Here is a 26,841-nt window from a genome sequence, read left to right as displayed (position 1 = left end):
GCAGCAGCAGCTGAGGCCCAGCAGAGCTGTTGGAGCAGGGGCTGGATGGGCGAGTTGAGGAATTCCCTGGTGCTGGGATCACAACCAGCTCCCACCTGCACTGGAGAGGGGATTTCCCTCGCCCTGGAGCGGCCTCCAGCGCTTTCCCATCCCATCATCCAGGATGACAGCTCCAGGGCCTTCTGCTGGCCCAGCTGTTCCAAGCTGAGCAGCCTCAGCCCAACAGTGGGGAATGGTGAGGTAAGTGCTGAACAAGAACTGGTTTGCACTGGGAAGTGGGACTTGTTTTGGGACACAGATGTCCCAGGCAGTGGCTCACGTGCTCCTGTCCCCTCTGCACAGCGAGTTCAGCTCCTGTCCTTCACCAGCCTCTATTGACTCACACGTTTATTCCCCCAGCCTGGAGCAATGGGAACCATGGCTGTGACCATCAGTGAATACAGCAAAGTTAGTCACTTTTATTTAAAAGAAATAACATATTACAAATAAGTGTGCAAAACAATTCCTGTGGTTAAATACGCATAAAAGCAACATGCAACCTTGACATCAACGTGGTAAGTTAGTCCTTAGTAGGTTACATGACACTAAAAGGGACTTGTCAAAGTTAGAGTTTGCAACTGAAGTCACGGCGTGTCAGGGCTGAAGCATCTGTGAATTAGCTTTCAGAAGAGCAAGACCTCCCTGCCTCAGAGTTTAGTGCCACAGATGCCAAACTTGAGGCTATCTCAGGTTCTGGGTTAGGAGCTTGTGCCTTAGGTCAGCGGGAAAAAGGGAACAATTTTTGGGGAAGAGTGTACAAGTCAGTGGGTTCAGTCTAACCTACCTGTCCCTGGGCCAGCAGCAATAGTATGCGACAGCTCAAAGGAGAAAATAAAGACAAGTTTGCAAGTTTAAAGCCATTGCAGACATGGAACTTCCTGCCACCTTGTTCAGTTCTTGTGCTGGACATGGACATGGCCTCTCCAGCCTCCCAGCTGCAGCAGTTTGCAGCTCTCACACCAGTACCAACTGTTGGATAATGGAAGGAATCGGCTCTACAGCTACAGGAGCCCTGGGTGCTGGCTGTGCTCACACAGGAGAGGGGAGTTGGGTCAGCCCTTGCCCAAAGGTGCCTCCAGCTTCTTCAGAGATTTGGCACCTTGGACAAGTCAAGCTGATCCCTCACCTGAAGCAGCGGTGGCAGGGCCACACCACCACCACCACCCAGCCCTGGCACCAGGTCAGAGGAGAGGCAGGACTCGAACTACAGCTGTCCCTTGCTCCGTATTTGTCACCTTTTGTTCCCTCAGCTGTGCCAGGGCAGGGGGTCCTGGTGGGGAAAGCACAACCCAGAGTGTTTCCCTGCTCCCAGCCATGCAGTGGAAGTAAAGCAATGCCTAAAATCTTCTGGTTTCACCTCCCTTTCCCTAAGGCCAGCCGAAGGTGTGGACAGCCCCCGCAGAGCTCTCCCTGTGGCAGGCACTCTTGGAGCTCCAGTCACGTCACAGTTTAGACTAAAGAGAAACCCAATAGGCACAAGCTTGTTGAAAGCCACATCTTGAAAACTTGAGTTGGTGACAGTAACCCAAAGAGATTTTAATGATGAATACTTGCAGAAATGAGAACAAACATATGTAGTCCACTACTTCAGAGCTGCTTGTGATCATGTTGAGCCAGGCTTCTCCATGAGCTCTGCTGAACTTCTGGATCAGTACTGACACTCAGATCCTGTCCCTCAAAGGCGTGTGGGGGCCGAGGCAGTGCTTTGAGCCGTGCACTCCCCTCCCCTCAGTCAAAGCTTGTCGTCCGTCATTTCTAGGAACTGAGCGTACACGTCCCTCGAGCATTCCCCTTTTTGGTTGAATAAGAACTTGTAGTAGCTGCCATCTGCACATATTGCTGCAACACAAACAAGCAGGGTCAGGGGGGCTGTGCCAGAGGTGCCTTCCTTTTCTCCAGTGTAGGCTGCCCTGCAGACTCACAGAGGGGCCCCGTGCTGTGCCAGCCCCGTGCCTCCCTCCCTGGGCAGTGCGACAGCCAGAGCTCTCTTGGGTGACAGGGACACTCGGCCCTGGCTCAGCACAGCATTCCCTCCCTCCAAGCCAGCACAGTTCAGAGCCTGCTTCTCCAGCCAGAACCTCCATCACTCACCTATGACAGCATTTGGCTCTGTTCCAAAGGCACAAATGCACGGAGAGCCTGAGGGAACCTGGAATTTGGAAAAACTCCATTTGGAACTGAAGTATTTGGGGAGAAAGGTGGCAGAGGCCAAACTGAAAGAGAAAACAAAGACATTAACAGGTGGGTAAGGTGTCGACTAGGATGGATTCAGAGCTGCTGGAGTAGATTGAACAAGGTGCAGGGTTCACATGATGTTTAACTGGCTTTTTATTATCTTTAATTAAGTACCAGATAATCTGAGTAATTCCCCTTCTCAGGAAGGGAGACACGACAACTACCCTGCTGGCTTTAACTGCAAAAACTGCCAGAAGGATTGATTCTTAGTAGAGGAAAGTGTCCACAACGTATGTTCATCCACTAAAACCTACACCGACCCTCTACTGAAATGCTACAGCCCCACAAAGGACATTAGGAACTTGGCAAATACCAGAGCCCTAAATCTGCAGCTCCAAACCAGCCCAGCAGATAAATTTTTCCCACCTTTAGCAGTGTAGGGATTTTGCTACTGAGTGACGTGGCCAGTGTTTTACAGGCAGTTCAGAGCTCAAAGACCCCCCAGGGCTTCAGAACAGCTCCATCCCTACCTTGACTGCTTATTTCTTTTTGGGTCTTCTGCAGCAAAAATGTGGACTGTGCCGTGGTCACTGGAGACGCAGATGAGGGAAGCATCCTGGTTGAAGTTAATACTGCAGAGAAGACAGAGAGCTGCAGGGTTTCTCCTGGGACAGCCCCACAGTTCTGCTGCTGCAGGCAGGGAGCTGACAGCTGCTCAGGAGGAGCCGGGGCTGCCCCGACCCAGGGCTGCTTTGCGATGAGCAGGCAGCACTCAGGACAGGGCCTGCAGTGGCAGCAGCAGCAGCTCTGACATGGACAGCACTGGTGTGGGGCACTGCTGGAAGGAAATGCACCAGCTCTGCTCTCAGGACAGGGCAGAAGGTGCAACTGCTACCCCACAGGAATGGGAGTTTTCATGGGGAACGGGCAGGGGCTTTCCCTGCTCCTGGGACAGTCACACCTCCGCCCTGGGTGCTCCCTGCACTGCAGGATGTGAGGACAAAGCTCCCCTTGCCCTTGAGCTCGCCCCCCACGTCCCCCTGAGCAGCGTTCAAGTGCGTCAGGGCACTCCTGGGTGTCAGTGGGAAGTTCAGCATCCCCCAGTTCCCAGCTGGGCTGAGCAGAGTCACGGCCTGGCAACAGGCACAGCCCTGTCCCTGGCCCTGTAGCCTGTGCCAGGCTTCAGACAGCTCCCAGCTCCTGCCTTCCCCTCCCAGCAGCGAGCCCAGAGGGAGATGCAGAGGCCCAGGGCAGGCGGGGTACCAGAGCCATCCTGAGCCCTGAGGGGCTCAGCACAGCCAGACCCACGGCTGGCACGGGAGCAGCTGAACGTACCAGTATATATTGGCTGCTTGTGATCCTCGGCGTAGCTCCTGGATTAAATGCCCTGATGAAGTATCAAATATTCTTATGAGGGTCCCCTAGGAAAGGAATCAAGCCTTGTATTAGGAAAGGCAGAAGACTTTTTACATCTGTGAATGCATCCTAAAACTCTGCCCCTGCACACACTGCTGCAGTTTTCTTCTTGGTAGATTTGCAAACCTCTCTTAATTTTGGGGAAGAACTCTGGTTTCCCCACACACCATCACCACAGCGTGGTGCCTTAATGGCGTGGTACCCTAATGCCTTAGGGTACAATCTTGTTACTTAAGTGACTGAGGAAATCTCTTTTAGTTCAGGTCTAGGGCACTGTGGCAGCCCTGGCCCTGATTTGCAGGCACTGGCTGGTGTAGAGTGTGCCCAGGATCCGTGGGTCACTTCTGCTTGCTCGCCCTCAGTACTACTGCATTTTTCATTGATACTGTGCAATTCTCTCCCACTAAGCATAATCAAGCTGTGGCTGGTCTTGTCTTAAAATTGGTTCACACAACCTAAAAGAATCAGTTAGCACCCACTCATGATCTGTATTGATCCAAATCTGAGACACTGCCCAGGTGACAGAACACTGCACTGGGAAATTCCTTCAGCTGGCCTGAAGCCAGCGTGACAGCAGAGCTGCAGAAGCAGCCAGTGTGTCCCAAACGAGTGATCAGCCAAGCAGTGGTGCTTTCCTCTGATGAAGATGGGGTTGTGCATCACCACCTGCAGCTCCTGTTACACACCGGGAAGTAAAAACCCAGCAGAGAAAGACTTGGTGTAAACTCAGTTTTAGTTTTGATTTAAGAGACAGGCTTGAGATGTTTGCTGACTTGCTCAAACTCCTAGTTCAGATGGAAAATAAAAGCTGTTTGAACTTCTTTATGTGAAACAAGGAATGTTTAATACAAACGTAGCAGATAATGGCTCTATTTAGCAATGGAGCTGGCAGCTTTTAGAACTCTGTTTAGAAGATATGCAGTCATTAAGCTGAACAGAAACTCGGGATACATTTTCTTTTTTTAAACTGTTTGAGTGACAGGCTGGGCAGCAGAAACTATGTGAAACAGAGACTAGTTGGATTAATTTGGCTTGTTCTTAAGAAACTGATTTCAGCTGAGTGGAAAAAGGCAGCAAGAGCTGTGCTTGCCTCAGGGACACGAGTCCATCTGCCTGACATTCCCTGGGGAGATGAATGCCCACAGCTCTCTCTGGGTCCCTGGGAGAAGGTAGCTCTGTCATGTTTGCCTCTCTCTGCCCCAGCCCAGCACAGGGGCTCTGCACTGCACCCTAATTTCATGTTCTTGTCAGTGCCTTGTCTCCTCAGCCCCGTGTAACTCGTGGCCACACGCTCCCTTTCTGTGTGGGGGGGCAGCTGCCCTGTCCTGCTCTGTAACAGGAGCTAACCAGAGCAGAACAGAGCCCACCAGTACAACTGAACTCTCTACAAGTATTTCTTTAGCCAGTGGGTTTGGAGTGAATTTAAGCAGAAAATAAAAAAGGTGAAAGAATGCAAATAAGCTTCCCCCCATCTCTCTCTCTTTTTTAAGGAACAGTATCTGTTGTAGAACACATCAAAGATATGAACTACCTGGGCCAAGCTGTGTTCAAATGTCACTGAAGAATCACTGCTACAGCCACTAAACCAAATACTACCTCAGGCACAGCCCTTGGCTGTGGGCTGTTTGGGCATCCCAGAGGAGCAGGGAAGATAAAGAAAGACTGAGAGTGCACAGTTCAGTGGCAGATTTTCCCAGCAGGTATTTATCTCTCTGCCTTTCCTCCAAAGGATGTGACTTGCTGTTTTATCTCACTACCCTAGAACACGCTGTAAGTCAGAGGCAGGGGACATCATTCTTACTTTTTCTGATGCTGTTGCAATCCTTGTTCCCTGCAGGTTTAAAGCAATGCAGCTCAAGACTCCTTCGTGAGCTGGGATGTCCACAGGAGGCTTCTCCGTGTTAGCCAGATCCACGATCTGCACGTGCCCAGTGTGTGTTCCAGGAAATGCAAGAAGAGAATTATTACTATTTGGACAAAGGACACAGAGACCTGAAAGACAAAAAAGAAAAAAAAAAAAAAAGAACAAATGGATCATTTCCATAACCTAATCAACTTTTCAAATGTAAGTTTCTAAAATATTGTTAATTTCAGGATAAGCAAATACCCATGGAGTAAATCAGAATCTCATTTTAATGGCTAGTCCCAAAACATTATCTGTCCATGAGTGCAGAGCACAGTTAAGCAGAGGAGTAGCATAATTGTAACTTGCTTTCATCACTTTATTTCAATGTAATCCAGCTGTGCTTATCCAGAATCCGGGTGGTTTTGCAGATCAGCCCAGTCAGTCCATTACATCAGAGCTATTTTAAGAAGAAGTTAAAAGGTCTCCTTAGCAGCTCAGGAAGGGTAAGAGTTTATCCGAGATGATATCTGAGCATCTGCTCCATCAGTGAAACTATTATTAATTTGTGTTTGAACTTGGTTCTTACAGCACTGGCACTTTTTTTGTAATGCTTTGAGGCCCATTTAAGGTAGATCACACCAATCCCAGGTGTTCTGCTGATGCCAAGTGAATTCCTGAAACCTCAGTGCAAGAAAAAACCTCCTCCTCCTCCTCCTCCTGCAGCCCCTGCCTGTCAGTGAGTCAGACTGCTGGAGCTGCATCCAGGCTGGGATTCCATGGCAGCAATTCCATGTTTGCTCCAGGCAGGCATGAAAACCCTCAAGAGATGGGGCTTCCAATCCTGTACAATCCGATGGAACACACCCTCCTCTCATCCAGGCTGCTCCTCCCCACCCATCAAGCACTGCCTGCACCCCTTGTTCCACGTGCAGCTCTAGCAAGAAGTGTTTGCCCTCCTGTCACTCCTCCAAGGCGCTGCCAGCCCTGCAGAGCCCTTCACAGGCTCCTTGTGCTCTGCTGCCCTCACTGAATGAGCCCCAGGCCCTCCCCTTGGTCCAACAACAGCCACAGCCAGGCCTTGCTATTTAGAAAGAGCAGCATCAGTTTGCTCATTAGGCTCTTTTTAACAGGAGAGATGAGTCTGCTCAACACCTCAGCTCGATTAGGAAGGAGAAATGATGCACTTCACTAGAGTTTGTGTTTATGATTAACCTTCCAGCAAAAATACAGGTTCTGTACAGAAGAAAGCGTACAGCTCTTATGAAAATCACAACCGTAACACGAGCACAGGAAACAGCTTTTCTGGGCCAAGTATTTATAAATTCTAATAACCATTCTACAAACACAAAAGCATCTCCAAAGGACACGACTGCAGTGCAGTAAGTGTTTAATGACTTCTAAAGAACTGACTGAGGCAGCAGAAGATAAATGGCAAGTCAAGAACACAATAAACCTGCTTCCATCCCACAGCCCAAACGTACAACTAACCTTTAGGGTTGTAGCAGGTTTCAAAGACGTGCAGCTGGTGGGGATTGTGTGTGAACGTGAAAACTTTAATCATCGAGTCCAAGACAACCACGATTCTGAAACACAACAGAAGTTCTGTGACTCAGGGTGGGACACAAACATTCACCCAGACCTGCAAAGGCTCTCATTTAAGAGCCACGTTGTCCCTGCTCTCCTCTGTGAGAGACTGGCAGCCTTGCAGCAGCCACGCTATGATAAGCACTGCAAAGCACTTTTATCCAGCCCCTCCACCCACGCATACACAGACTCCAGCTGTTCACAGCTGCTCTTGCTCCAGGGATCTGCTGGAATTTTCTTCACACTCCTCCATACCTAGAAAACCAGCAGGACCCACAGGAGAATACTTCCCTACATTAGGGGACCAGGAAGGCTTGGAGGCTTTTCACCAAGGCTTCACACAGCAGTATATTTAAACTGCGGCCTGTTTACACCTAACACTCGGGCCCCAAAAGCCTGTTTCACCTGCAGTTCCTGGTGTTACAGCTTGATCTTTTTCTTTTTACAAGCAGCTCTAAATGAGTAGAGCACAAAGCCAGGCTGAGTGTCTGGACCCCTGTGCTGTACCCACCTGTCTCTTCGCAGCTTCACTGCTTTGACTTCTGTGGAAAACTCTATCTCAATGACAGTCTTCTTCTTCAGGTCATCCCAGATCATGACTAGAACAGTGCAGAGATTGCATTAGACCACCAAGGCATACTGAAAGATCCACAGCTCCCTTGTAACAACCTGCAGTTCCCCAGCAGTCTGATCAAGAGGTTCATCCAATGGTTAAGCAGCTGCAGAAGGCACTGAGCCCCTACGTATCCACCCCCTAATTCACACTTATAACTTATGCAGGAAGGGGCTGGTCAACTCCAACCACAAAAATTGACAATAAAGATACATTTTTCTAAAGAAAAGCAGCTTTTTTTGCTCTGAGGGTTACGAAAGAACTAATGCAGCAGTTGAAAAGAGTAGTACATTTTCCTCCAAAGCTTGCCAGGCAGGGAGCTTCCTGCTCCTTGCAGAGTTCACCGTGAGAAGGTCAGCAGAGCAGTCCCTGCAGGTGGCAGCCTGTTAGCACTGCACCAGCAGTGATGCAACTCACTGCACCACGGTGACTTAAACCTGCTGCAGCATCCCCTTCAGCCGACCTTCAGGACATCAGCTGACGGCCCTGGCTGTGGGAGTGCTCTGGGCAGTGTCACAGGGGGGCCAGGCAGGCGTTTGCAGGGTCCAGCCCTGCAGCTCACCTTTGTTGGGTGGGTACTTCGGCTTTTTTCCTCCACCTACAAGTGCTAAATAATTGCAACGGAACAGCATTTCGACGTGGCCGACACCACCTTCTAGAAACTCTGCAAGACAAATATGTTATTTAAAAGTGTCAGAACCGGTTAAATTGCCATCTGATTTTTTACCACTCTTCTAAGAAAAGCTCAGCACATTTCTCAGGTACTTGAGAAGAAGAGCATCTTCCTACCCTGGCTGCCTTTAAAAACCAGAGAATGTGGATTCCTTGAAAGTTCTTCATACCGGAGCAGTAAAGCCCTGGATTTCATACGAGCCCTTGTGGTTTCTTCAACAGCACTTCTGAGTGCTCTGTTTCCTTCTTGAACAGTTGTACTGGAACACTACCCCCTTCTGCACCAGATCCTCCTCTTGAGTCCAGTAAAACATTTAAAGCAGGACAGCACGTTCTGCTACGATCACTGTGACAAAAAGGTCTACAACATCTCCAAGGGATAACCTGAAACAATTTAAGAATGTGTGATGTGTTCTGAATCACTGCTTGGATGGGAATTTCTTGGAACTCCTGGATGTAAGACAGACAAGCTGGGGTTGCAACAAGATTTGGTTTCATGCTGGGTTACAGAAAAAATCAAATGGACAAGCTCCAGCTGGGAGTGTCTTGGGCAGGTTTAAACCCACAATGAACAGGATCTCTGTGTACCTACACAGCCAGTTTAGTGAGAGCTCTCAGAATCCACAGGGAAAAGGCAATCTGACTCATAAAAAACTTTTCACTGTAGGAGTCCTGGAAGCCTCTCCATCCAGAGCTACTGGCAGCGAGAGTTTTGACAAGGAACTTCACAGAACTTTAGGCTGAATCCTGACTCTTCGAGCACACTGTCACAAGTGACAGTCCCAAGGCATGTTGCTTACGGAAAAATTTACTGTTAAGAGCTGTATAATTTGTCAGCTTTGGCCATGTGAACAGGGACTAAAATCCTTACAGTGATAGCAAGTGAAAGTGTGCCTGATTTCGTAGGAATTGCTAGTTTAAGTACATTTTTCCTCTTATTAAATCCCTTTTCTCACCACACGCTGGAAGTGCTGGGAAACCTGTTTAGCAGCTCACTTCCTATATTTAGAGTTAGAATGACACAGCTCCATTTCAACTTCCCACATTTTGACTCAGTTTTGTTTGCTTTCTGATAAAAACTCCATTGTTAACACAGCTCATCTACTGACTTCTGTTAAGACACAGGAGCAGCTTTACCACATTGAGATCCTTCCAAATTTTTAAAGCATACATAGAAGGTAAGATTTAGAGCATTAGAGGTCTGAGGTCTTGCAGACAATACTCTTGAGTATTGAAATGTTACACTGAGATCTGCAGGAAAAAGCCCGGAGTTTTACTGCCACACTGGATCATCCAGATCAGCACACAAGAACAGAACAACTTCTGATGGCTGTGGGGAGCGACTCCTCCTGCTCGTAAATACCCAGGAAACCCTTCTCCTACTCAGGCTGCAAACATTAGCCACAGCAAACACAACTCTGCCAGAAGCTGAGACAAACTCCTCATCAGCCAGTTGTGCAAATTAACAGCACAGAGACTTTTGACCGGGCAATGGCACAAGTGAGAGTCCCTGTGGGACCAGCAGGAGCTGCCTTTCCTGAGGCTTTACTCAAAGCCCTCCAGGGACGGAAAAGTGAAAGCTGAGCAAGAATCAGTCAGGAAAAAATGAGAAGGCCGAGCTTCCAACACAGAGCAGCATGGTGTAACAAGTAAGTGTTTTACCTTGTTTCTCTTTTTCTTTGAGTGGATCTGCATTATAAACTCGGAATCCATTTTCCATTCCACATGCAAAGCATCCTGTGGTAAAAAGCACATATATACAAACACATATATAGTAATTGCCAGATACACTCAAGAAGGAAGCAAGAGCCAGAGCGTTAGGAAAGCACTGCTCAACCACTGCATGGTTACACTCAAGCTGAAGAGCACTCACAGGCTCTGCTAGTGATGGCAAGTGAAAATCTTCCAGAGAAGTTGTCCTCTATGCTGGCCCGGTGAAAATGTCTTGGTATTGGTTTTAGGCAGGTAAGAGAACAATAGAAGGAAAGGAAACCAATTCCCAACCCACTTGGATCCTGTGCCATGCACTAGAGTGCAGGGAAACAGCATTTTAATGTTTATGGTGCAATAGTTATGAAGCAGGCTCCCTCCTTTCTCCATAAATCCCAATTCACCTCATTATTATGACTCTGCTGTGGATGTTTCCAGAGCTCAGCGCTCGTCAAACAGCTTTTCCAACTGTGCTAACAAGAGCTGACTGCTGTACCATGCCAATAATTATACGCCAGTAGTTGAAGTCTAACCCAGGACATAAGCACAAGCCAGATTAAAACTCTCTGGAAAATAAGTGTAGTTACTTTTTCATATGGAAGTATGCATGTACTTCTTTAGTGAAATCCATTAAGCTGCCAGTGCCTCGTCCTGCTCCTTGCCCTGCTGACAGGTGAACACAGGCACTGGTACAAAGAAATGCCCCTGTGAAGTCAGAGCAATGACAAGTTACCAAGAAACTGCTGTCACTGGCAGCAGCCTGATGGCAGGTTGGTTGCTCACAGTTTGTGTGTACTGTACCAAAAATGCAGTTAAAGATCTCTGAGGTACTGGAACATAAGTTTCAGTTACTCTGGTTCTATTCTTATGCACTGCAATGATTTGAACCCCTCAAATAAAAGCTGAGGAGCTCTGTCTAAACACAGCCCTTCCCAAAACTCGATACTCCAACAATCCCAGGGCACGTGGGGGAAGAAAACAAAACACAAAAACCTACGCCCTTAACCCAAAAGACTCCCGGGTACAACTTCACCCTGTCCAAGATACTGTAATAAATTAAAGGCACAAAGTTCTTGTTTACACACATAAACACACACACAAAGCAGCTAATGTGAGTGTAATAATTGTAGCAGGATTAACAACCACATTGCAAGAGGCTTTGACATGAACCCTGTTCACGTTCTCTCCTCCCCTCTCAGCACTGGTTTGCTCTGGCAGCCGGGTCCGTAAGCGTGAGCTGCCGTGACATCGCAGCACTGGGACAGCGTTACTGGGACAGCCGGGGAGAAAACTGCAATGGAAACCTTCCCCCTCCATAAAGCACTGCTGTACAGCATGAGAACTGGTCTGTTCTTCATACTGTGTTCCCAGGAAAGTCAAAGGGAAGGGATGCAGGAGCTGTTCTGTGTAAGAAGGCGCTGTCAGGTTTGAGTTGTGCTGATCCCAGCAGCTCCTAACAACCCAAATGGAGCATTCCTGATGCAATCAAACACACACTTTACACTTCCTGCAGCGCCACTACAGCTTTCTGCAGGACCAACCTCATGAGTAAGACGTGGGCTGCTTTAATGCCTTGGGAATATCCACATTTTTAACGGAAGACAACACACCAGAATGTGGGGATGTGAGTAACGGTGAAATTCCTCATGTGGTCGATCACTACCCACAGAGATATGAAGCTCTCAGGCACAGCAACCCCCGAGTCAACAAAGGAAAAAACCTACAGGAAAATTCCTGTTCCTCCTTCAGTTCCAGGTTACAGGAGCAGCTTTGAAGCTTGGTGATTCTCATCTGACTGATTTCTGTCCCCGTGGAATCACAAATTTGATGGCTACAGCTTGTAAGCCCTTCCATGTGAGAGAGCTTCCATCTGACAGAAGAGGGAACACTGCCTTAGGTTCACTTCCTTCTACAAGAAGTGCAACCCTCTTTTCAAGAATGGACAGATGAGTTGAAAAGCCACCGACAAAAGATAACTCAGACACTTTTTTAAAATATTGTTATGATTACAGAGTTATTGCCCTGATCCACAGTCATGCCTGATCCTACAATAAAAATGCTTTTTGCCACCAGTGCCAGTGAGGTCAGAGAGAGTTTTGTTCCTCCAAATCTGCAGAAAAAGGAAGGGTTAAATTAATGACCAGCCTAGAAGATGCCACAGGCGGAAAGGGACAGGTTGGCACAGAGAAACCTGCAGGCTCTAGGGCCTGAGGTCCTGCAGTGGCAGTAGTGAGTCCAGGGAAATGACAATGCCCAGCACAGTTTCTGCCATGGTGGTTTTCCTTGGCACCATAAATGCAGTTTAAAGCCAAGAGCACAGGACCTTACCAACATTGCAGGGTCCTACAAAGCATTCCAGCCCACTGGAGAAGAGTAACCACAGAAGTCAAGTGTTTCCACACCAAAACAAACCTACACCTCAGTTTTCCAACCAGCTTTAGGCTGCAACAGTGACAAAAGAGAAATTTGTCAGCAATTTACAGGTATGGCCATTTATTATGATGTTTTGCCTCTTCATTTCTGAAAAGCACTTTAGTGTCCTTCTCAAAGCATTAGGGAAGGATCTGAAATCAGGAGCTCACAGTCTCAAAATTAAGAAGCTAAAATCAGAATATTCTGACTTCAAACAACCGACAACTTCCATTTCCTCATGTTACATTGTTCCTTTATTTTTTAATATATATTTATATAAACCCAGCATCACTCAAATCAGAGCAAAGGAGGCCCAGGGTAGAACAACTACAGCTGCTTTATCACTTGCCAGTCAGGGAGATTCAGCCCCAGAGAGACTTCCTGGATGATTCCTCCAGTTCTCCCATCCTTGTGGGATCGGCCAGTCTTAAATTACTAAGAAATTAGGTTATTGTGACAGTACATGCAGACACCCACACTTGTGAGCTTCAGCACTCCAGTGACTCACGTTCTATTCCAGGCAGAAGCAAGAAGGAAGCAGGGAGCTTTCCCTCCTCTCTGCCCTCCAGCATCACCTGCCCTTCAGCACTTTACAGGAGCCCTAAACTCATAAAAGGCCACTGTGTTATCTGCACTGCAGCGTCACCATTCCCAACAGGAACAGCTCCAGGAGCTGCCAAACAGAAGCCAATTGTGTTTTCTCTTCATGCTTTTTGTCATCACTCAATTGCCTGGCCAGGTGAGGTAGGATGGGACAGGAATACTGCCAGCTCACAGATTCCCAAGACAAATTCCTTAAGGTGCTTTGGAAGTGATATTATTCAGAGAAGGGGTTTATCTTGCATTTATTGCTGGAGAACTTAAGGAAGCCTTTGCAACAAACAAGTTTTACACAAAAATGATGATCTAAAGGCATTTTGCACTAAAAGAGAAACTTTTCTTCTTACACAGCTCTATAGGCCAAACATCAAGTATCACTGCTCCATTACAGACCCTGCAGATCTGATTTTAAGCTCATCCTCAAAAATCTCTTTCCATCTCATTGCAGAGCTGCTGAGAAAAAACTATCCTATTCTTTTCAAGTCTGTGGGATAGCAGGAAGAGACCTGCCAAGATGCTCTCGCCTCATTACCTGCTTCATGTGCTATTGCCAAGATGTCATCAGAGGCGTTTGACTAAAATCAACATAATAATTCGTGTTTACACACGACTTCAACGGCGTCAGCAACAGGTACATGAGCTGCAGTCTACAGCGACAGAGGCTGCAAGACCGTCTTAAGCAAGAATATTATTTGTTAAGGAAAGAGGATGTTACAAAATTATGAGCTTCTACTCCTTATTCCACAGAAATGACACTTATGAGTAAGACTGGTGCTATTTTTGTATTGCCAAAGCAGGATGAGGTACATGCACCCCCTTTCTGGAGCAGGCCTTCCCCTCTAACAAAGGGAAAAGATAAGCCAAGGATGCACAGGGAGCTGTTGTATCAAGTGCTTGCCTGCCACTGTGATTAGATATCTTAACCACAATTTTTCAAACACGAAACAGGTAAAAAGAAAGAAAAGAAAGAAAGAAAGAAAGAATCAGTTATACCACTCATTTTGAATGTGGAGTACTTACACTGAGAAAAGTTCAACTGTGGGCAGTTCCTAAAGAAGCTCCTGAAGCCCAGGCTTTGAGGAGCCTGATGGAGCCACACAAGGTGAGCAGCCAAGTGCAGCAAGCCCCAACAATCCTGGTCCTGTTTCTTCTCCTCTCCCCCCACCCATTCAACTCTCCGAAGCGCTGGGCACACACACGACCACACCAGCGCTAAAACAACGGGAGAACCACCAAATCCTCCCGCTCCAGCGGCCTTCCCGGCTCCTTCCAGCAGCTGCAGCCGCCACACCTCGGGCATCCCCTAAGGCAGCAGCAGCCTCGGGACGCAAGCGGGACCCCGCAGTGACGGGTCGGGAACCGCGGCAGCCCCGGGCCCAGCCCAGCCCAGCCCAGCCCGGGCTCCGCACCGCCGCCCCTCCGCGGCACCGCCCGGCTCCCGGGCCCGCAGCCTCACCGTGGTCCTGGTTGAAGCCGGCGTAGAGCAGCCCGTTGCCGTGCGGGTTGGCCGGGAGCAGGTTCATGGCTCCGGCTCGGCCCCTTCGCCCCCGCCCCTCACACCATGGCGGCGTCCGCCCGCCTCAGCCCCGCCGCGGGAGCCCGAACCGAACCGGGCCGAGCTGAGCCCGCCCGAGTCGGGTCCAGTCCAGCGAGCCCGCCGGAGCCGAGGCGGACCGAGCCCGGCCGGGCCGAGCTGAGCCGGGCTGAGCGGAGCCGAGTCCGGCCGAGTCCCGCCGGGCCCAGGCAGACAGGCCGGCGGCTGCTTCCGGCCCGCCAGGCACCGCTGCCGAGCGCAGAGCGCATCCAGCCGCCGGCGGGAGGAGCGCCGAGTAGTTGAGTGCCGCGGGAATGGCGGCGGGAGCGCCGGGGATGGAGCGGGACTGACGGCGACGGACCGCCGGGAGTGACCGCGACTGACCGCGACTGACCGCCGGGCCGGAGGAGCGGATGGGTGGCCCGGGCACCTCCCAGCTCCAAAGGACTATTTGGTAAAAGCTTTCCCACCAAACTTTTAAAAACACAGGAGTTGCGGTTGGAACACGCTAAAATAGGGATTCCCTGACTTGACAAAACCTCAAACCAAACCAATCCCCAAACCCAACCACCAACGCCACAAATGCGTCTTGAAAATGTGGAAGTTCTCGAGACCCGAGGCCCTGTGCGCCCCAACTGGACTTAAATAGTACTTTTACTTCAAGCAAGATGATGGACCCGACAGCCCGGTGAGGCCTCTTCCAACCCGGATTATTCCATGACTGTACAATGAACTGGAGCTGTGTGTGCTCACACCAACACTGGCTATTCCCCAGTACGTTCTGGTTATTTCTGTGCGTTCACCTCCTTTTCCGTGCTAGCTCGGGGCTTTCTGCTGATGTCGCATCTCGGATTTGTGACCAGTGGGGAGCTGACCTCAGCTTCTCAGTGCACAACAGCTGAGTGCACTCCAGAGCTCTGCACAGACCAGCTGCTCTAGGATTCTTTGGGTACTCATATATATATAACAGAATAATCACATTGCATCTTCATGAGATTTTGTTTCCTCAGGCAGCCAAGAGACTGGGTAATGTGAAATAACAAACCCTTCTTTGCTTTTTTAAAGCTTCTCCTGCCCAACTAGGGCCCCAGGCTTTACTTAATCCATGTGGGATTGCTGCAGGCATTGCCACAGGAGAGAAGTGCTGCTCCAGCCTCTCCTTACCTTGTGGTTATCGTGGCTGGCAGGAGGAACAGAGACTCTGGCCTTGGGGATGGGCACACATCTGCGGGAACGCTCCCTCCAGCCAGGCATTCCTCCCACATATCACAGGAAAGGACCAGACTGGTGATTGAGGAGGCCAGGGGTATAATTTGGAAGAAATAAACCAACGCAGCCGTGTGCGTGGGACAGAACTGCTCATCCCCGACACTGGGCGGGCATATGCAGAGCGCTGCCAAAGTGTGGGTGTCCCGGTTCGGGTTTAACCCCTCGGAGCTGCAGGCAGCCCTGTCCGCGTCCGGCCGCAGGCGAGATGCAGTTTCAGCATCCCGACAGCTCCATCCCGCCGGCGCTCCCGGAGCTCCCCCAGCACGCACCAGCCCAGCGGAGCTGCTCATCCGCCGCGGACAGAGCCCGCAGGAATTCCGCCAGCGCCCGCGGCTTGCCGGTTTCGCTGTGAGAAGGCTTGTTCTCTGATGGCACTTTTCTCTGAGCTGATGGCTCCAGGTCCCGGCACCGCTCTGGCGTTTTACTAGGCGGAATTTTCACACTCCTGGAGGATGTCAGTGCTGGTCCTGGAGGAACATCACAGCCTCTTGGTGGTATCTCACAGCAGTGGAGATAAAAACTGGGATGAAGCTGCACAAAAAGATTGTTATTACTGAGGAGGAGGAGTCACAACGATCCCTTCACACAGGAAAGACTTGGCTTGAGTTATTCTTCCACATTTCAGGTAACAATTTTGTAGACAGGTGTTGTATCAGAAGGCTTATATGATGCTTAAAGGCTGAGTTCACATTCCTGGTATCTAATTCAGGTATATTGTTCTTCAAATTCTTCTAAAGGAAGATAAAGCCACCCCTCTCCAGTTAAAGAAACCATTTCTAAAGAAAGGATTTATTTTCCAGAAATATTCAATTTATTTATTTTTGAAATAGTGTTCTTCAAGTCGTGTTTCTTTTGCCACAGTGGCATTTTTCTCCTAGAACTTTCTCAGAGTGGTGTGAAATGTAATTTATTCTTATGGGAAAGTATTTAACTTACAAATTAATTCCCCAAATTATTAAAAAACAGACCAAAACATTTATCAAAATAATTATATACACTAATGAGACAAAACCTTGCTGTGCATGTACATAATAATTATAGATCCATTTTTAGCTTGGTGAAGTTTGTCCTTAAAAGTTACTGAGGGAATTTTACAAGGAATCCAAATGCACAATTGTAGCACTACAGAATTTGTCACGCTATTGGTAGAATTTAACACTGATAAATACATTGTTAAGTATATTTAATACATTTTATTGTAATGAACACATTTTAATTCTGTTAATATATATTCATTGTATTTAATGCATTTTAAGTACCTCTGCCTGAATATGCAGACCCATGACTCATTTTTATATTTTTAATCGTTTGCAAAAAAAAAGGACAGGATTTTCTTTTATTTTTATTAGTAAGTCACTGTCCAGATTTCAAGGAATTAAGAATTGAATCTATTGTTATTTATCCCCTGTACAAAACCACACAAAATAGTGAAACCAATGGTATTGTGCACGTCAGAAACTAAAACGCAGTATGAAAATCCAGCAGCAGAATGTCACGTCCTTTCGGTGGCATTGGATGTGTCATTCATTCCAAAGAACCATTTCTGTAATGAGCAAGCTCTAAAATAAGACTTCACATTCTAATTTTTGTCAGTGTGGTACGTACACGGAGTGTGTCCTGCCATTACACAGGAATCCGTGTGTTCGGGTCTGGAGGGCCACGGGGTGCTTGTGTGGAGTGAAGAACAGTGTCAGACTCCCCTCACACCGGGAACTGTCCCCTCACAGCGGGAACACTCCCTCATAACACCGGGAACAGCATCCCCTCACAGCGGGAACAGTCCCTCCTAACACCGGGAACAGCATCCCCTCACAGCGGGAACAGTCCCTCCTAACACCGGGAACACTCCCTCCTAACACCGGGAACAGCATCCCCTCACAGCGGGAACAGTCCCTCCTAACACCGGGAACACTCCCTCATAACAGCGGGAACACTCCCTCATAACACCGGGAACAGCATCCCCTCACAGCGGGAACAGCATCCCCTCACAGCGGGAACAGTCCCTCCTAACACCGGGAACACCTGTTCCCCTCATACTGGGAACAGCCACCCATTCCAGCGGGAATAGCGTCCCCTCACAGTGGGAACACCTGTTCCCATAACACCGGGAACAGTCCCCATAACACCGGCAACTGCCCCTCATCCTGGCGGGAACAGCCTGCCCTCACAGCGGGAATAGCCTCCCCTCACTCCGGTGGCAGCCCCTCTTCACACTGGGAACAGCCTCCCATCGCTGCAGGAGCAGCTTCCCTCTCACACCGGGAGCCGTAACACCAGCCCCCGTAACACCGGGAACTCCTGTTCTCATTACAGCGGGAACAGCCCCCGTAACACCGGGAGCAGCCGCCCCTCACAGCGGGAGCAACTCCCCCTCACAGCTGGAGCAGCCTTCTATAACTGCAGGACCAGCTCCCCCTCACACCGGGAGCAGTCCCCTCACACCGGGAGCTCCTGTTCCCTTAACGGCGGGAACAGCCCCCGTAACACCGGGAGCAGCCGCCCCTCACACCGGGGCCCGGGGGTGCCGCTCACCCGCGTTGTGCCCGCCGGTCCCGTCCCGCAGCCCGGCCGGGATCTCCCCTCTCCGGCAGGAAATTCCGCTGGGAATCGTGGGCTCCAGCCGGGCTCCCCGCCCGGCTCATCCTCCTCCCCGCACCCCGCCCGGCCGATTAGCGAATTTGATCACATCCTTTTGGGTTGAAGCTTTGGATTTCACACCAAATGCCTCCGATACAGCGCCCGCGGCCATCCGTGGGGCTGCCTTCAGCTTCCCTCTAGTGGATTGGCCTAGAACGGCCCTTCTGCGGTGATCCCGGCGCTTTAGAGCCGCTCCAAACTACAAATACCAGCAGCTCCAGCACCGCTGAGAGGCCCCAGGACCCACCTCCTCTAGAATTAATCTCTCCAGTTTATTCTAGCAAATATTTATAAAGAATTTTATTTTTCATGTATAGCTATAAAAGCCCACGGCAAGCAAAGCGTTTTGAAGCATTCTCTCTGGCTGAGCTATTTTTTTTGCTGCCTTTTTTTTTTTTTCCCCCTTTTTTTTTCCTGTGGTGGGTGGCCCTTCCTACATCATCGCAGAGTGACAGTGGCAGAAGGACCCAGACCTTTAATCCTGTTTCGCAGCAGGTTTAGCAGAGGAGCGGCTGCAGCAGCCTGGAAATGACCATGGAGAAGATCCTGAAGGCAGAGCTGAACACCAACATTCTGAAGGCACTGGGGAGCACTGGGGGAGGATGCATCAGCCAAGGCCAAACGTATGAGACAGACAGAGGACGGATATTTGTGAAAATCAACCACAAACCTCAGGTCAATGCCAGCAGATCTTATGATTGCATAGAGATAGCTTTTTTTTATTTTAAAAGCAGCTGATCCTTGATAATACATAATTATTCCAGTTCTCAGTATTCTTTTTAAAGCTGTGTCTGTTTGATATCCAGAATTAATGTAGCAGGTTTGGTTAGTGTGAAATGCAATGTAATGCAATGTGATAACCCTCAACAGCAGGAACGAGCTGTAATTCCTGTAAAAAGGAGGCCAAACACAAAGCTGTTATTGTGACAGTTGGAGTTTGGAAAAGCCCAGAGCTGACTTTGCATTCACTGCATTCTTTTTCATGTTCCAGTTGGGAGGATCGATAATGGGAGGGCACAGTGCTGAAACTCACATAATTATCTTTAAAGCTACAGAAGTTCCAAACATCCCTGTTGTTTTTTGCATTTCTAAAAGTAAAACTTTGGCAGCTTCTCAAGCCAAACTCTTGAATTATCTTTTACTAAACAAATACTCAATTGCTTTTTCTAACACCACAGTGCATCAGAAATTTGCTTTATCAGTATCAAAATCATCCTAAACTGCCGTGAAGAACAGCACCTTTGCTTCAAAAATGCAGAGCACGTGCTGAATATTTGTGCTGTCATCTCCATCCAGTGGCCTGCAAGGAAAGAACCAATTTAAGGGCTCAATGTTACCTCATTTAGAAGTGGCCACGTTATTTTCAGAGGTGCTGTTGCATCTAGGTAGTTTGGTGTCTTCATAAGAAGCTGGAAATCAGGGTGAAATGTGACATATCCTACAACCCTGGAATGAATTTAGGAAGAAAAAAAGAAGTTAGGGTTAAGGCCCTTAAGTCTTCATGTGTGGACTGAAGCCTTGCTGCAGCTCTCTCCTTTTATCAAGAGGAATTAACTCCTTGCCACTTTGTCAAAAGTCTGTTTTTTCCAAAGTACTCATTGTAGACATCCATAGTTTAGCCCAAGGATATTCTTATTCCTTGACAGGCTAGAAAAATGTTTGAAGGGGAAATGGCAAGTTTGGAAGCGATTCAGAAAACCAATATTGTGAGAGTGCCTCAGCCCATCAAAGTGATTGACCTGCCTGGAGGAGGAGCCATGTTTGCCATGGAGTACCTAAAGATGAAGCACCTCAACAAGTATGTCCATCTCTTTTTACTGTTTTGGGGCACTTTTTTTTTTTAATGTCTTACAGTCAGCCAGGGAAATTCATGAGCAGAGTCACTTTATTCTCTCAGAGCTTCTCTCTGTTCAGATCTGTGTTTCTCTGTGTACATATTAATATATATAGAGATATGTATGTATGTATGTGTGTACACACTCCCTGTCCACATTTTGCTTTTCCTGCTCTAGAAATGGCTGTCACTACTCACTTGTGTGCTGCTCCACAAGTGCTGAGATGTGTCTGCAGTGAATGTAGTCACAGCTGAGTTTGGCTCATCATTCTCTCACGAGATATTTTCATTGGAGTTTCTTTTCCCAGCCCAACAGGTTTCTTTAACCTTACAAGCTGCTTAGGTCTTTGAAACCTCTGCTTCTCTAAGCAGAATCTTCCAGTATGATTTAAGCCATGATTAAATTAAGATGACATGAATTTGCATTTCATCTGTCAGCCAACTTGAACATGGAATTCAAGAGTCGTGTGTTGCTGAAAACAGATTTTCAGGAACTGCTGTGTTCCAGGCCTCCATATGGGAACAGTGTCATGCCTATGGTTCTTCTGGTAGCTGCTTGTCTAAGTCATTTTATTCGGGACAATAATGGCATTTCCATAGCCCCCACAAACAGTTTATTCTAATCTATCCCACTGTTCCTACAAAGGATTTCCCAATGTCTAACCTTAGTCCTTCTGGTTGCAATTTTAAATGCATCATTTTCCCCTCATTCTGGGCATGGAGGAGAAATCAATTTCCATCCTTGAAACTCCTGTTAAGATACCTGTGGAATATTTAACTGGTTTTTCGTTGTCTGCCTTCAGCATTAGGCCGCCTCGATTCAATCCCTGCCTAGGGCTTCTTTTCAGACACCCATTCAACTGCTGCTCAGCTGATTTGGAAGGGTAAAGCCCAACAGGAGATACCATGTTCTGTTCTCTGCTGATTTTGGGACTGATAAGGAGGAGCACAGATCCTCCTGCCCTTTCTGCTCCTGTTTTTACCACCTTGTGTTCTGTTTACTTTTCTTGCAAGAGCATTTCTTGTGTTTGCTGTATTATCTGTGTCTTCAGAGCTGTCATCAAGTCATTTGCTCCCTGTTAGGTGCTTGTGAAATTGATTAAGGTTCTATGTTTGCCAATAATAGCCTTGGTCAAATTTAACTGAGGTTGTTTTGGTTTTTTCCGTGTAACATTTGTTAACTTGTTTCAGTTTCATTTTGGTTTATTTGATCCTACAGATACTCTTCAAAGCTGGGAGAGCAGATAGCAGAGCTTCATCTTTACAACCAGAAACTTGGAGAGAAGCTGAGGGCTGAGGGAAGCACGATTGGTAAAGCATTGATGTAATGTACTAAACCAAAAAGGAAGCAATTCCTCTGGCTGTGGTGCAGCACTGCTTTCAACTTTCCTATGTCAAACTGACAATCTGGACTCTTCTTCAGTGTCAGCGAAACCTTTCAGCCTCATGCACTCTCACTCTCTTAAAATGTTCTTCAGCTTACAGAAATCCCATTTTTTGCTCGCTGTTGGTTTAGATAATTAACTGATTACAGAATATTGTCCCTTAGTAAATGCAGAATTAAGATCCCCTTAAAGATGTTGGGAATGATATTTTTGAGCTCAAATAAGTAGCAAAATATTCAAAAATTGCTGCTCCTCAAAGTGAATTAAAGCATTAAAAAACCCCAAAACAACAAACCCAAAAAAACCCACCAAAACAAAAACAACAAAAAACACAAAAACAAACAAACAAACAACAAACAAACAAAAACCCAAAAAACCCACCCAAACCAACAGCTATGTAAAGGATTATTTTTTTGATTTGTTGCTATTAAAATCTTAAGTACCAGTCTGTATCTGTGTTGTTCCTGTGATTTCAGAGGTGGTCTGGGTCTGACTCTTAGTGGTGGGAAAACTATAATCCATTATTTTTGAGTGAAGGCCAAATTACTGGCAGGTCCTACATAATCTATGAATCAAACCCAAGCCACATTTAATGGCAACATGTCCAAGTGCCAGAATAGCAGATTGTGACTCTGTATTCGGGCTCCTTTCCTGAATGTCCAGCTCAGGACAAAGCAAACTCACTGATTGTGACTGACTATGCCTCCATTTCCATTCCTTCAAGTCCAAAAGATTTCTTTCCAGCTTTACAAAGGGTTGTGACCATGAAATAAGTGTAACTTATTGCTTAAAGTTATTTTTTCTGCCTTAAATACTGTGTTTGCAGACTTCACCTTGTGAAGATCTCAAATCCCCTAACATTTATTTTGTTTTGTAGGAAAAGGAGCTGGTCACTCTGAGGCCCAGTTTGTGGATCAGTTTGGATTCCACACGGCCACTTGCTGTGGTTATATCCCACAGGTATGGTCTGTTCCACGGCTCTGAAAGCCAACAGGCTCTTGTAGAGGTCTGTAAACTCCTCATACCTGAGCTTGCTCCATTGGTCTGCAGCTTTCTGACCACAGCTTCCCCTTCCCTGCTGCATCCCTGTTCCTGGTACTGTGCATGCAGCTAGCAGGCACAGAGGGTTGAGTGAGAATTTGGAATGATGTGGTGGTTCTTTAGCGTGCTGATACTTAAAAAAATCAGTGTCCCTTCACATACCATGCCTTGGTTTTATTAACCCCGACTGAATGGATCTCTCCACTGCTTTTGGAGAGCCTTATCATGTAAATCTTGTGAGACATTGCAAAGGGCTCTTGGAGATAATTTCACCATTTTCTGGCTCTGCACGTGTCAGGATTTTATTCTATGACTTAAATGAATGAACCTCCAGTATCTCAAACTCTTTGCAAAGTACAATTTTTCACCAAATTAGAAACCTGTTACCCAGTAAAAATGAATGAATACTTCTGCATATCCAGAAGGATTTGAAACATGACATTGAACAACTGAAATGATCTCACCAGAAACTCTCCCTCTAAAATACATTAAAAAAGTGGGAATGAATGAAAAATAGCCAGAACCTCAACCTATATTAAAGAAAGCGCCACTAAAGTGTGGTGGAGAGCAGCACTCCCAAAACAGAACATCTGCTGTCGCTGTGCATTGGTCACTCTGACATTGTCCAGCCATTGTGTCAGCACTGAATGTTTTAACTGAATCTCTGTTATTAACACCGAATGAACATGTGTGATAACTATGTGTGACAAACTTGTGCTGTGTTTTCCAGGTGAATGAGTGGCAGAGTGACTGGCCATCCTTCTTCATCCGTCACCGACTCCAGGCTCAGCTGGATTTGATTGAAAAGGATTATGGAGACAGAGAGGCCAGAGAACTCTGGTCACAGCTAAAAGTATGAGCCATGGTTTTTTAAATCTGTTCTCTAGAATTTCAGAAAGTGTATATCAGTGGGATTGTAAAGGTGTTTTATAAGGGATTTACCCAGCTTGGAATGAAGAGCAGGGTCTGGATGAGCTTCACAGTGTGTCCAGAAGCACTGTCAGCTGAACAGAAGTCCTGTTACTCTTTCAGTTTTTATAAATAGTGGAAACCCCCTCCTGTAATTCAGCATTAACATTTACTTCTGAGAATACAGCTATTAACAGTAGTAATATGGTAAATCCTAAGAGCTTGGTGTTATGAAGTGGGTGAAATTCTGCTGCGTGGAGAGATTTGTATTTTACCTGGCCCAGGCTTACAGCTGAAGTTGGTTCAGGCCATGTTCCATGCAGCACTCAGAGAGCACCAGGGATGTGTTTCTCTCTTCTGTTCATGGTCCAAATTCTTACTGCAGTCCTTTTTGCCGCTGAAAGTTTTTAGTTTAAATGAAATTATTTTATATATCTCATGACAGCTAACAGTATCAATGTCTAGAAACAATACATCAGTACCAGGTGTTGATACTAGAGTGTGAATTAAATGCTTTGCTAAGCTCTGTCAAGAACAATCCAGAACATTTATCACTGGCTTGTTCTTGTTGCTGTCAATGTCCAAAACACTCCGTGAGGGCTGAACACAGGCAGCATTTGGCCAGCTCAGGCTCTTAACATACTACAGTACTTAATTTTATTTATTGTTTTCTTCCAAACTCTTTAATTGTTACATGTCTGTTTATGCTTTTTCAGCCAAAGATTCCTGAAATGTTCTGTGATGTAGAAATTGTTCCTGCTCTCCTGCACGGGGACCTGTGGGCAGGGAATGTGGCTGAGGATGACTCCGGGCCCATTATATTTGACCCTGCCTCCTTCTATGGCCATTCTGAATTTGAATTGGCCATTGCTGGAATGTTTGGGGGATTCAGCAGCTCTTTTTTCTCTGCCTATCACAGTAAAATACCCAAAGCTCCAGGATTTGAGAAACGGAACAAGTTGTATCAGCTCTTTAATTACATAAACCACTGGAACCATTTTGGGACAGGGTACAGGGGCTCTACCCTAAACATGATGAGGAAACTGCTAAAGTAACCAGGTACATTTGAGAAATTCTGACGCAGTCCTTTAGGAATGAGCCGCCCCTGCTCATTCCAAGTAGCACAAACTCAGAATTGATGGTAAAACATCTGGTGTGGAGAAGGCTTAGTGCACCTTTGAGCCTCACTAAAAGCAATTGTGTAACCTTTAACTTGGGCACTAGTTTCCCTGCACAGATCCCTCCCTGCTGGAGGAAAGGGCTGCGCTATTTGTCAAGGCTCCACTGGCTTGGAAAGCAGCACAGCAGTCAGCCTGTCCTTGCTCTCTCACTCGTGGCTGCTGTGCTCCCACAGCTGCTCCTCAGCTGCATCTTCCCAGTCCTGCTGCTGCTCCATCAGCAGTTTGCAGTGGAGAGCTGCAGTTGTGGGACAGTGGTCCTGAAAGTAACAGCAAGTTCTTATGTCTGCCCTTGTTAGTTCTGGTTTAATTTTCTGTCTCTTCCCAGCCCTTTTCCCATTCATATTTCCATGGTCTTCTGTTTCCCTTTCCTTTCCTTTTGCAGGTCAAATGTCCCTATTCCAAAATTTCAGTCAGATTCTGTGAATCTGAAAACATTCTCTTTTTGATTTAATGAGCAGACAAGGCCCTTTAGCTGCATTTGGCAACCATATGTAATTAATAATATTTCTAATATTTATTGTAATTTAATGTAATTTACATTCATTTTTCTCTTGCTGTAAGAACTGAAATTCCAGTGGTATTTTCTGAAAGGATGTCTAGTTCCTTGGTAATTACCTGTACAGTCAGAAGTGGATTGTTACCACTCAAAGTTGATAATAGCATTTCATCATTTTAGTGTGATATTTCAGTGTGTTGTACTACAATAGTGACATATTTAAATAACTTTGTAAAAAAACATCAAAATGTGGGAGGGAGGCTCCATGGTTGGGTAGAGAAGAAGCACTTGTGGCTGCTGGGTTGGTTGGTGCTTGATGTATTTTCAATTTTAGAAAATGAGTGCAGTGGGCAAAGCTGGTCTGTTGTGCCACCACTGGGTTATAGAAGGAACAGTGTCAAATCTGATGGATTTGTAAGGGGTTTCATTGTTCCTTACTGCTTTATTTTTACAGAAAACACAGGCAGTGGGAATTTGGGGAGAAAAGTGTTCAGCAAAGATACTGGTGTACAATCTGAGCTAGAGTACATTGGTGACTCTGGGGGGATTTAATGGAAGAAAGTGGCAAGGAGAGTAAAAGTAAGTGCTGTCCCACAAATATGAATTAGAAGATTTGGGTACGAATGACCTGAGTGTTCAGGCTTCAGATGGTTGGCATGACTAATACTAAAATATTCTATTCAAAAGTGCTCAAATATGTTTAGGCTTTTTTTCAACTTTAAATGGTAGTGCTATAAAGATTTAATGAAGTTTAAAATTTGGTGTTGTAATTGGTTTAAAACAATGCACTATGCTCTCTGTAAATATAATACAAATAGTGAAAAAATTTTAGTTCCTTTGAATCAGGGGAATATGTCATGGTTGGTTATAAAAGTTAACAGAACTAAAACAGTGGAAAAGTGGAACAGTAGAGTTAGAACACAGTTGGGATTGTAGCTGATGGCTGGAAGATCTAGGTCTGAGGAAAGAGCAAAGTGCATGTGCACTGGTGTTTATGGATGTGAACAAACCGACCTGTATCACACTGGGAAATACTTGTGAACTCAAACTTCTCAAATAAAACACTTGCCTTGCAGAAACCCAGCGTTCGCTGTACATGTGTTTTGTGGCTGTGTTTTGATTGAATGAATTTGAGCCTGATGATAAAAGATTCAGGTGCAAATGGAGCTGCTGGATAGCAGGGAAGAGCAACTACCTTTTCTGACATCCTGGCTGGGCTGAAGTGCCTCCTTGAATTTCCTGTATAATCAGCTGTAGTTGTAGCTTTCAGGGTTTGAATGTTGTTCCCAGAGTTGTTTGAGGTTTAGATAATGTGCTGTGATATTGACCATGAAATGAATGCAGTGTTTTGGTGTGGGTCGGGTAAGGAATGGAGGTCATGGATAACGGCATCATCCAGCCGAGGTTGTTCCCATCCTTGTCTTTTTCCCCTGGGGTCCCTGTGCCCAGGTCCCCATCTGTGTTCCCTTCCCTGGGGGTCCCTATTTC

General features: G+C 46.9%; 3 protein-coding genes across 9 annotated transcripts in view; 2 read left to right on the top strand and 1 right to left on the bottom strand.

The window, feature by feature from the left end:
* The window catches only part of FOXK2 (forkhead box K2), a 72,239-nt gene extending 66,802 nt beyond the window's left edge, over positions 1-5,437 (top strand). For all 6 annotated transcript variants that reach the window (XM_058422942.1, XM_040081745.2, XM_040081749.2 and 3 more), the window contains one exon: positions 5,121-5,437. The gene's annotated coding sequence lies outside the window, so the exon portion shown is untranslated. The remainder of the gene's footprint in view (positions 1-5,120) is intronic.
* On the bottom strand, positions 435-14,839 carry WDR45B (WD repeat domain 45B). Its single transcript, XM_040081754.2, has 10 exons — positions 14,524-14,839; positions 10,008-10,082; positions 8,236-8,337; positions 7,572-7,659; positions 6,965-7,059; positions 5,432-5,622; positions 3,550-3,635; positions 2,745-2,846; positions 2,131-2,252; positions 435-1,878 (listed from the first exon to the last, which is right to left on the bottom strand). The coding sequence occupies exons 1-10, from the start codon at positions 14,588-14,590 to the stop codon at positions 1,772-1,774; spliced, it is 1,035 nt and encodes a 344-aa protein (XP_039937688.1). The 5' UTR covers positions 14,591-14,839; the 3' UTR covers positions 435-1,771.
* Positions 14,840-14,981: 142 nt separating this feature from the next.
* FN3K (fructosamine 3 kinase) lies at positions 14,982-26,432 on the top strand. Of its 2 annotated transcripts, none has more exons than XM_040081940.2 (7): positions 14,982-16,495; positions 19,003-19,182; positions 20,154-20,305; positions 21,561-21,652; positions 22,604-22,686; positions 23,498-23,620; positions 24,393-26,432. In XM_040081940.2, the coding sequence occupies exons 2-7, from the start codon at positions 19,036-19,038 to the stop codon at positions 24,729-24,731; spliced, it is 936 nt and encodes a 311-aa protein (XP_039937874.1). In that variant the 5' UTR covers positions 14,982-16,495; positions 19,003-19,035; the 3' UTR covers positions 24,732-26,432. The 2 variants fall into 2 exon arrangements, with proteins under 2 accessions (XP_039937874.1, XP_039937873.1); XM_040081939.2 differs by having other exon boundaries at positions 14,983-16,495; positions 19,000-19,182.
* Positions 26,433-26,841: the final 409 nt, after the last annotated feature.

The sequence above is a fragment of the Hirundo rustica genome, chromosome 18 (genome assembly GCF_015227805.2).
Source record: "Hirundo rustica isolate bHirRus1 chromosome 18, bHirRus1.pri.v3, whole genome shotgun sequence".
NCBI lineage: Eukaryota > Metazoa > Chordata > Aves > Passeriformes > Hirundinidae > Hirundo > Hirundo rustica.
This window is presented reverse-complemented; position numbering and strand designations above follow the sequence as displayed.

Excerpts from the sequence above, each read along its gene's own strand:
- WDR45B (XM_040081754.2), bottom strand. The coding sequence starts at position 14,590 with ATGAACCTGCTCCCGGCCAACCCGCACGGCAACGGGCTGCTCTACGCC. Across the intron at positions 7,060-7,571 it reads GTGAAGCTGCGAAGAGACAG|AATCGTGGTTGTCTTGGACT; the intron begins GTGGGTACAGCA and ends GTTGTGTTTCAG. Across the intron at positions 2,253-2,744 it reads AAAAGAAATAAGCAGTCAAG|TTTGGCCTCTGCCACCTTTC; the intron begins GTAGGGATGGAG and ends TTTCTCTTTCAG.
- FN3K (XM_040081940.2), top strand. The coding sequence starts at position 19,036 with ATGACCATGGAGAAGATCCTGAAGGCAGAGCTGAACACCAACATTCTG. Across the intron at positions 21,653-22,603 it reads GGCTGAGGGAAGCACGATTG|GAAAAGGAGCTGGTCACTCT; the intron begins GTAAAGCATTGA and ends TTTGTTTTGTAG. Across the intron at positions 23,621-24,392 it reads AACTCTGGTCACAGCTAAAA|CCAAAGATTCCTGAAATGTT; the intron begins GTATGAGCCATG and ends ATGCTTTTTCAG.